At 40.1% G+C, this 10,391-nt stretch overlaps 1 protein-coding gene across 2 annotated transcripts; it reads left to right on the top strand.

Moving 5' to 3' along the window:
* The first annotated feature begins 698 nt into the window (after positions 1-698).
* pecam1a (platelet and endothelial cell adhesion molecule 1a) lies at positions 699-10,229 on the top strand. 2 transcript variants are annotated; one of them, XM_034089840.2, is made up of 15 exons: positions 711-876; positions 983-1,006; positions 2,411-2,704; positions 3,557-3,853; positions 3,947-4,207; positions 4,323-4,604; positions 5,461-5,757; positions 6,309-6,590; positions 7,288-7,426; positions 7,565-7,632; positions 7,797-7,850; positions 8,351-8,443; positions 8,528-8,584; positions 9,189-9,211; positions 9,888-10,229. In XM_034089840.2, the coding sequence occupies exons 1-15, from the start codon at positions 816-818 to the stop codon at positions 10,065-10,067; spliced, it is 2,412 nt and encodes an 803-aa protein (XP_033945731.1). In that variant the 5' UTR covers positions 711-815; the 3' UTR covers positions 10,068-10,229. The 2 variants fall into 2 exon arrangements, with proteins under 2 accessions (XP_033945732.1, XP_033945731.1); XM_034089841.2 differs by lacking the exons at positions 8,351-8,443; positions 8,528-8,584; positions 9,189-9,211; positions 9,888-10,229 and having other exon boundaries at positions 699-876; positions 7,569-7,632.
* The last annotated feature ends 162 nt before the right edge of the window (positions 10,230-10,391 follow it).

Below are 10,391 nucleotides of genomic sequence, written 5' to 3'. Positions count from 1 at the left end.
CCCAGGAAGTAAACAATGGACAATGACGTATCTCCAACTAGGCGTTTTGGGGAGGTATTTTCTGTGTTCGAGTTTTACTCGCTACAGGGTGTACTTCGAGGGTTTTGACTCTGCACACCGTTTACATGCATAAAAACCTTCATAACACACAAGGGGACGGGTAATAACCGGAAAAGCATGACATGGGACCTTTAAATGTATATGGCTGTTTTTCATTTTTTTATTGTTTCGTTTATTCTGGTTTGTTTTGTGTTTGTATCTTTTATTTTAAATGTATTTATTTTATGTTTTGTGAGCTGAGCTGTGTGATTTTATATGTTATATATCTCTGTACAGCACTTTGGTCTGGAGGTTTTAAAGTGTTATATAAATAAAGTTGGATTGGATTGGATAAATTCTGTTAATTTGCTCTTTAAAAATAAGTTTTAGGCATTAAGCATCTCTAAGTTTTCTTCATGCATTCAAAGTAACATAGGAGTTATTGAGATTATCAAATGATAACTTGGGGGTAAAGAACACCTTTTAATTATGGAAGTTCTATTTACGAAATACCCCGACTGATCCATGTTGAAGAACAACTGAGAAAGGCAGCAAATGCTAGATTCCTGAGGAAGTAGCTGCCATTTCCTGTTCAGTCAAGCAGCAGTGTGTATGATAAGACGAGGAACACCCCCCCACCACCGCCCGAAACACTACGAGTTGTTCCTCCGCCTCTCCTTTCCTACGGCACTCCCTCGTCCCCCTCCCTGCCCTCCTGGCCTCTGTCCGGCGGCCCTCTGCGGCTGGGTTTTAATCTCCCAGCACCATCACTCAGGATGGACTCCAGACCCACCAACCTGATGCTGCTGCTGCTTCTCACCTGCCTCCTGCACTCCTGTAAGGACCCACTTCTGTGCTGCAAAGGATAAAGGATGTTCCCCTCAGTTAAACCTCATCTGGTGATTCTCACTTCTGTCTTTTCTGTCTTTTTCTCCTCACACAGGGCAGTGTACCAGAGGACAGTCGTGTAAGTAGAACTTCATTGGACTGTATATTATTTGTTACTATTATTTAATAATTGGTCTAGGGGGTTGAAGGGACAGTTTCAGGTTATCCAGTTCTTGCTGTATTAGATGAGAAAGTTATGTTTACCTGGCACAGTTATGTTTTTGCAGGAAGTAGGCATTGTAGCTTGCACTGCTGGCCTCCTTGATATTTTCAAATATGTTGTAAGATCTATTGAAGCTATTTTTAGCAGTTAGAGGTGAAGTAATCTTTCAAATCAGCATGAGTTTGAATGAACCTTTCGATTTTTAAATAGCTTTCAAACTGCATTTGTCTCAATGCTTCTTGTTTTTTTGTTGTGTCAGTGTTTATCTGGAGCTACTAGGTGGTCACTTTTATAAGGAAATAATTAGACATTTTGGCGAAACACACTTTGTTAGATTAGCATATTGAAACCACTCATGTGCGCCCGCTCAATGTGACACTTCAGCCAGCAATTGGTTAGCTTAGCTTAGCATGAAGACTGGAAAGAGGGGAAAGCACCTCTAAAGCTCAAATAGCTAATTGTAATTGTTATACTTGTGTATTGCAGATATTGAACAAAATAGGACTTACTTGTTAGTTGGTGAGCCTTAAATGTGCTGGTAGAATGTTTTTAAGCTAGTTGTTTCACCCTCTTTCCACTTTTTACGCTAAGCTACGCTCACAAGCTACTGGCTAGCATAAACATGCAATGTGGTTTAAATCTTCTAATCTAACTCTGCAAGAGGACAAATAACTATTCCTTTAAAAGAGCAATACCTTTATGTGTCTTTTACTTAATAATCTAACAGTCTAAAGCTCTTATTCCACAACTTTGAAGGAAGGAACTGTCTCTCTACCTACTATTTCTACAGAAAGTATGAAACTGTTTGATTTGAAATAACACTCTTGTCCAGATTTTCCAGACGCAACCCCAGATTTAATCTAACTCATTAAACTGGAAATGATGGAGTAAACAAAGTCGTTCACTGCCTAAATTGCTGTACTGTACATCAGTTAGCCCAAACTAACAACAGTACTTTCAGGATGTGGACTACGTGATTGTTTGGTTCCTGTAGAGGCAGGGTACTCCTGTTGCTGTTGTTGCTAAAGGAGAGCAAAAGCTGGGATAAATCAACACTGCTCTCCCAGGGGTGATGAGAGGGTCAGACGCTGTTTGTTGAAGCTTTTTCCTTCCTTCAGCCGCTCCTACTTACTGTGCAGTAGACTGGAGGCCGGGGAGCGCCTTCCTTCACCTTTATTGTGGAGAGAATAATAGACCCAGACTGTTGTATTGTATTATTATCAGCCCCTGATGTTGGTTTTATAAACGAGGCATGCAGTCTTTATTATTATTTCTTGTGCATGTTTCTTACTCTCTTTACTTGTGTATTTGTACTCGCAGCATACACTATAGACACCGTCAGCCTTGCAATCCTACCCAGCAGCACCGTTCAGAGCGGGACACTGGTGACCCTGCGCTGCCAGGTCAGAGTCAGCCATGACAACATCCCTCACCTGACACACACTTTCCAGCTCAGCCGAGACGACATCCCCATCAACTCCTCCACCACCACAGAGGACTCACTCGTGTATGAGCTGAACCCGGCCCGGGCAGCTGACTCTGGGAGTTATGAGTGTCGCGTCACAGTGAAGGACAAGAGCAGACCCAGCTATGGCCAAAAACTCGACGTCACAGGTAGAGCTCAAACTAGGTTTATTTATCTTTAATTGGTTGGATTTGTTTTATGTTATTGCTTGCGTCTGGGTAATGTGATAATGTACCTGAAATTGACCCATATATCAGCACGTTTATGGAGAGTTTAAAAAAGTTAGGCATACCCAATGTTTTCTTTTTTCACAATTGATGAATAATGTATTCTACTGCCAGCCATGACAGAAGTCTTCCGATTTCCTGCCTTCTGCAGGAAGTATATTACTTGAAGAACGCTATGATTCTTTAAATGTGTTCTTAGTTTTGTTCTAGTAAACTCTAATGTTGGACAATTGGTAGGAGCTATAGGACGAAAATAAGCAACCATTGTACTGTATATGCTGCAGAAATGAAGATGTGAAGTTATTTTTAATGTGTTAAAAAGAATTCAAGCTGTTGGCATTCAAATCTTGGACGGTATAATTTATATTTAAGGGTATCTATTATCAGAAAAGGAATATAATACTCAGAATATGCTTCATTAATGTATAATCATCTGAAAATAAGACTGATCACTGGACATTTAACGTACAATCATGTTTTTTTTATTTTCCTGCTGCAGGAAAAAAAGGTATTTTGTCTTAGAAAAACAAACTATGTAAAGGATAATGTTGAACTTAACTATTCACATTATTTAGATATTGGGCTATAACACACAATTATGCGTATGACACTTCAGATCCTCATTGTTGGTGGTCATTTGAGAAAGTTCAGATAATACAGAATATCACACACCTCATTCCCAGGCAGTTCAAACTCTTATATCTGAACCAACAACATCATTATGTAGAGTTTGACTTTACTTTAACTCTGCGATTGACTTTTTCCTCTCCTCAGGCCTGCAGACCCCCATCCTGTATTTGAATAAGACTTCGCCCTATGGGAGTGAGGAGTTCACTGCCTCCTGCAGCGCTCCGGAGGAAAAAGGATCCCTCATCTTCCGTTTTTTCCAGAAATTAAGGAATGGAAAGATTCAGAAGATAAAGCAGCCAGCGCCCACCGGGAACTCAGTAGAGACCACGCTAGTCCTGAGGGTGATTGGAGACAGCCATCTGTACTGTGACTATGAGGTCAACTTAGTTTCTGGGGTCAGACACTCCAACAGCAGCGAGGAGATTCCAGTGATAGTCAGAGGTGATTGTCTTCTACTGTATGTCTCCACAAAGAAAATCTGATTGATAAAAGAAATGTGTTTGATTGACTTACATGCGTTGTTGTGTCTTGCAGAACTCTTTATTTCCCCGATCATGAACGTGCTGCCCTCCGCTGAGGTCTATGAGGGTGAGATCATAGAGGTGGTCTGCAAAGTGGTGAATCCACCCAAGAACGTTGAGGTTTTCCTGACAAGAGACAGGAGGATCCTCAAGCAGGCCCCAGTTAGCCTCAGTCATCGATTCATCGCAAAAGAAGGGGACTCTGGGGAGCTTGTGTGCAAGGCGGAGTGGGGCAATGTGCACAAAGAAACCTATAAAACCATCACAGTCAAAGGCAAGGACTGCATAACAGTTAGTTGTGAGATAACTTATATGACATTAAGTTATTTAAATCTATCATATCAACACGTTTAAGTATAATGCTTTTTTTTACTCTCCCTCTCCAACAGAGCTGTTTTCAAAGCCACACCTGACAGTGAAGCCCGTCGACATTTTTGAGGGAGACCACTTCCAGCTGACCTGCTCTGTCTCCATTTATGTTCCCGAGAAGATCAGCAACGAAAGCATCAAGTTCTCCATCTACAAACATAACAAAGAAATCACCTCTTCAGACACTTACATGACTGTGGCGCAGCCTTCTAAAAACGGCAACTACACCTGCAAAGCCCAAGCCGCTTCCCTCGCACACAACTTTATAAAAGAAAGCCAAACAGTTGTTGTTAAAGCAAAAGGTGAGTCATCACATGTAGGACGTTGAGCACACTGCTGGTTTGGACTTAGAGGAAGTGGACATTTTAATACAATGTGCAGATATTTATTTGATTCTTGCCTTTGTTTAAGTTTTGGATGAAGCATCTTCAAAAATGTATCATCATTGATATTTAAGTAAGAACATTTTGTAGGTGAAGTTAATGGATGGATGGATGGATGGATGGATGGATGGATGGATGGATGGATGGATGGATGGATGGATGGATGGATGGATGGATGGATAGATAGATAGATAGATAGATAGATAGATAGATAGATAGATAGATAGATAGATAGATGTAATAGTAGTTGCAGTAGTAATATAAGTAGTAGTAGTAGTAGTAGTAGTAGTGTTAATAGCAGTAGTAGTAGTAGTAGTAGCAGTAGTTATATAAGTAGTAGTAGTAACTTAAGTAGCTTCAGCAGCTGTAGTAGTAGTAGTAGTAGTAGTAGTAGTAGTAGTAATATAAGTAGTAGTAGTAGTAATATAAGTAGTAGTAGTAGTAGTAGTAGTAGTAGTAGTAGCAGTAGTAGTAGTAGTAGTAGTAGTAGTAGTAGTAGTAGTAGTAGTAGTAGTAATATAAGTAGTAGTAGTAGTAGTATTCTTCTAGTGCTTTTGACATGATGTGTCTTTGCATGGAAAGGAAGCAACACTACAATTTGCAGTTAACTTTCGTTACATTTTATATGAAGCAATACAACCTTATTTTCTATGCTAACGTTTATAGCTCCTAAGTATCTCCTCACAGTGCTGCAGGCCCGGCTCCTAACTCTTGTTTATCTGTGTCGTGTTCCTTTCTGTTGCTCTGACTAACTGGCTAATTATCTTGTCCCCAGTTCCTGTTTCCAAGCCCATGCTGAGTGTGGTGGGGGGGACGCTGGTGTTGGGAAAGCGCTTCCAGCTGCTCTGCCACAGCGACAACGGCACCCTGCCCATCACCTACACCCTGCGCATCCCCGACAGCCTGGCCACGGTCGCCGTGGTGAACAAACCGGGGGAGCGTGCCATCTTTAACTCCTCAGCCATCTACAAGACTTCGGTCCTCAACAACTTCCTATGCCACGCAAAAAACAGCCAAAAAAGACCTCCAGAGGTGGGGTTAGGGCAGCAGCTGCTCCGCTCACACATCATAGGTGAGTGGAGTGACGCCTCATTCAAACAAGTTGATGTTTACATTGGAGACTGTAGAACCAGTAGTGGAAAAAAATGTATTTGTTTGTAGGTACTTGTACTTCACTTGAATATATATATTCATGTTATGCTACTTTATACTTTAGCTTTACTACATTTTGGTGGCAATTCTTTACTTTTTTTTACAAATTCAGTTAATAACTACTTTCCAGGTATGGGTTGATAATACAGAATATCAATGAAACGATAAAGCATTATGTATTATTAGATGTTAAACTACCCAGCAGTATATCAAGTCATTTAAATAATCCCAACATTTCAAAGGGCAACATTGACATTAATGCATTAATAATAATGATAACACAAACATTTATTATTTTGAAATCTGATAGGGGTGATGATGGAAAATTATTACTTTTACTGTACTTTTATCTTATTACAATTTAGAATGCAGGACTTTTACAGTGTAGTATTTCTACTTTTACTCAAGTAAAAGATCTGAGTAGTTCTTCCACCTCTGTGTAGGACTAACTTTACATTTAATCTCGTGCAGAGCCTGTCTCAAGACCAGTGATGACCACGCTGCCCGGCGCGGGGGACATCTCCGAGGGACAGGACGTGACTCTCCTCTGCTCCGTCCAGAGAGGCTCGCTCCCCGTCAGCTACACCTGGTACCACACTGAGACGAAGGGCGCGCTCGCCTTCCAAACCTCCAACAACCTGGAAGGATCCCACACTATCGACGATGTCCGAGCGGAGCAGCAGGGGGGATACTACTGTGTGAGCAGCAACCCGGCCAACGAAACCAAACAGAGCCTCACTGTCACCATCGCAGGTGTGTTCTAACTTGAGATAGTAGAGATGTTAGCAGAAATAATGGTCAAGGGTGTGATTCATGTTTGTCTATCTCTCTGAACCAAAATTGGATTAAGAGTGTCATGGTTTTATCACACCAAACACAAAGCCAGAAGTAAAAGCCCTATTTAGGAAATTATGCCATTTTAAAGTTACACAGTGTGTCGATATCTATGTGTATAAATAATAATATTGGTGCTGCTATTCTTATGCCAAATTTAGATTAGGTTATTTTGAGCATTGGCAAAGAAGCTACTATTTGCTAAACCCTGATTGATTTTTATTTCAATTCAGAAAATGCATTTTGTTAACTTTTTACAAATCATCTTCACGGTGTTGGATTTCAGTAACCTTGTTTTTTTATCAGACTTATTTGATTAAAAACAGGGATATTTTTAGTTAATATCACATATTATTTACAAAATACTAAACTAAATAATAACTACTTGCAATGTAAAGTAGGTGCTGGAATTTGAATTATTTCACATTGTTGATTGCTTCACTCTCATCTCAGGGAGGATCAGGGATTGAAATGATTAAACATGAATAGCCAGACTTGAAAAGTAAACTATGTTAAGAGGAAATGTTTGAGGTTCTGTGACAAAGATGTATTAGCAGTGTTTAATGATCAAATTTAAATCCAATTAATATCCTTGCTATTCAAATGTGTTCTGCAGTGAAGATGGCTGGCTGGAAGAAGGGTCTCGTCGCGGTCGTCATCATCTGCATCCTGCTCATACTGGCGCTGATCCTCATCGTGGTCTTTAAAAGACGTCTGCTTCTGTTCAAGAGGAGAAGAACCGGCGAGCTGTCAGTGTGAGTAACATGTTCTTATCAGAAATCTGTGTTTTTTTAGGGAAAGACATTTCAGAAGCAGGACTAGGTGGGAAGGTGCCGCCCGTACAGTTTCCTGTTATAAAAATCTGATTGTGTTTTGCGTCCACTTCTTCTCAGGAAGTCAGCCAGCACCAAGGCGGAGCGGCTGAGCCTCACCCAGGCCGAGGCCAATGACGCTGCTAATGGTAAAGTCTGCTGATACAAATACTGAGCTGCAAAAAATATCAAATTATGGACTTGAAAAACAATTTGAAAATGTTTTTTTTTGTTTTTTTATTTTTAAAAGAATGAAAGAAGTTGCTCTAGATTTGTAATAACTATTGAGACTGTTGTTTTTTGTCTCTGTTAGTCACCCCAGGCATGATAGGAAAGAGTGTTTGGAGCGAACATGCATCAGGCTCAGGTGAGTGTGTTGAAACATGTTTCAACACGTCAACAAGTCCCACAAAAAGAGAAAGTGTTTGCTCTGTCTTTCAATCATTTCTGACTTCTCTACACTGCATGTGATACTCAGCATGTGCGTTGTTCTATTTTTTTTAATGTTTATTAATTTCATAGCAAATGATACTCAAAAGGGAGTCAATAATGTATTTGTCGGGAATATATTCAGCTGCACATGTATACAGTGCTCCAGTGAGTATTTACAGATGCAAGACAATGTATTAGTGATTAAACACCCAATGCTTGTTTTACCCTGATACTTCAATCCTGTAATGTCAAACAATATATGGTACTGTTTGCCTTGCTTCACAAAGAAAAAATAAATTGAACACTACACTCAAATAATACAATATTAACAGCATTTTTCTTGCCAAATAACCTGATTTGAATGCAAAAAAGTTTGATTTGATTTAAAATACTATATATTATACTATACTAACTTGACACTGTGTTGTACTGCAGAGTCTGAGGACCAGAGTAGTGTGACCGCTCCAGAAAAGCCGCAAGAACCTCGATACACTGAGGTGCAGCCGATACAGGCAGACCCCAACAGAGGTGAGACCACCACTGAATGTCAATATTATTTGTGGAATAATTAAAAAAACAATGCAAAAATAATAATGTGTTTGTTGTTGCCAGCTCCAGTGAAGAAGGGCACCGAGACGGTGTACAGCGAAGTGAGGAAGTCAAAACAAGGTACGTCTAACATCCTGCTCTCCGTTCAAATCCCACTTACGTTACGCTGTGAGAGAAACAAGGCCACTCACCGACATTTGAAGAAAAAAAAACCCGCCAGGAAACAGGACCGGCCCTAACTGTAAACATCTGCATTGTTAGTGAAAGAATGTCCCATTAAATCAGAAGGCCCAGTCTCCAGGTGTCCACTTCCTGCTTTGGTCAAAGAGAACTTCCTGTTCTAACAATCAAAGCTAAACAGTGTGTACATCCGTTCAGACGGAGTGAGCAACACGCTCCATTGTTCCACGCTCATGGGGAAACTCTCGTCCATTGTTTAGTCATTGGCTCCTAATAACTCCTAACGGTTTAAATGTCAGCTGTAGGGACGCAAACAATGATGCAGCACAAGTGAAGGGGAAACAACATAATAGGCAGTTTTCTGCTTAAAGATGACATTCACATTCACATGTTAGTGTGAATGTGTGCCACATGATAAGCTCACGGTTTGTGAGTGGGATGTTGGAGCTGTTCAGGGGAGTGATGGGAGTGTTAATGACAAGCCGCCTTTAATCCTCACACTACTTTTGTTTCCTGAACTCGTCCTCTGCCTTTGTTTCTGCAGGTGCTCCAGAGCAGGCTGATAGTGTAAGTACACACACACACACACACACGTCACACACCTACAGTGCATGCACACTACAAAACAAATCAGATGCACACTCGTGAATTTCTTGTGCACAGTTTTTATTGTGTGTAGAGAGGAAACTGAACATTCAAATACAATTCATTATTTATGTTCTTGCTTTGTACCTTTTTGATAATTCCTTTATAATGACACAAACGTTCTGGAAATAACTATACCATTTGTGAAATACTTTATTATTATTTATGTATTAATAATTTATTTTAAATATTTTTTGTATTATATTTTCAATTTCAATCATTATTATTTTCAAATGATTTTCTCAGGTAAATCTTATTTCTTATCTTCTTATTTATTTCTTATTTTGTTCTTCGTCTTCCTGTTTCTGCTTATCACCTTAATTTCCCTACGGGATCAATAAGGGTTTATCCTGTCTTATCTTATTTTCTAATTATTTCAAAATTAAACCTTTTTTTTTTTTTCTGTCTCACCATCAAATATGAGTGCAAAACTGATTTTCTTAAAACCCTGAAATTGGGTTTTTGTTTATCTGTATATTCTCACTTGTTCATCTGTTTAAAACAAACTATACACATACACACACAAGATTTACCTTACACACAGACATCTCTCAGCCAGCAGCACTTTGGTGATCCAGCTCTCTGTCGCTCCTCTCAGGGGTCGTTGGAGTATGCAGAGCTGAATCACGACACGCATCACAGTCACAGTGAGGACCAGGGTAACCATGGTGACCACCACACTGTCCAGGAAGACTACATAGACGAGATTGACGACAACGTTCAAATCCCCATTCCTGACCACGGGGAAGGAAACCCAGACCCAACGCCAGACTGCTAACTAAGCAACAACAATATTTATTCCCTTTTTCTTAGGAGTCTTTTATTCTGAAAGACCTCAAACAGTGCTTCATGTACTTATTGTAACGCTTTGCAAGAAACACCCCACGCTGTAAATTCACTTGCTTTGTCTTTCACGAGCAAAATAAATAGTTTTTGTTAAGTGAAGTGTTTGTCTCTTATTCTCCGGTAGTTTTGTCTAACCCGAGACAGAGAAAGGAAGTGTGTTGTGTCCACAAAGGAAAGGACCATCAAGTCTGTATCCTTCCACTGGTGGCAGCGCTGACAGAATCTGAATACAGAGAGATGTCTTTGAAGTGGCCAG

The sequence above is a fragment of the Pseudochaenichthys georgianus genome, chromosome 8, assembly GCF_902827115.2.
Source record: "Pseudochaenichthys georgianus chromosome 8, fPseGeo1.2, whole genome shotgun sequence".
NCBI lineage: Eukaryota > Metazoa > Chordata > Actinopteri > Perciformes > Channichthyidae > Pseudochaenichthys > Pseudochaenichthys georgianus.
Note: the sequence above shows the minus strand (reverse complement) of the source record. Positions and strands in the feature narration are given on the sequence as shown.

What these genes read in the sequence shown, in the direction of transcription:
- pecam1a (XM_034089840.2), top strand. Translation starts at nt 816, where the DNA reads ATGGACTCCAGACCCACCAACCTGATGCTGCTGCTGCTTCTCACCTGC. An exon ending in CCTCACTGTCACCATCGCAG is followed by an intron (nt 6,591 to 7,287) that starts GTGTGTTCTAAC and finishes TGTGTTCTGCAG; the next exon opens with TGAAGATGGCTGGCTGGAAG. An exon ending in AGTGAGGAAGTCAAAACAAG is followed by an intron (nt 8,585 to 9,188) that starts GTACGTCTAACA and finishes TTGTTTCTGCAG; the next exon opens with GTGCTCCAGAGCAGGCTGAT.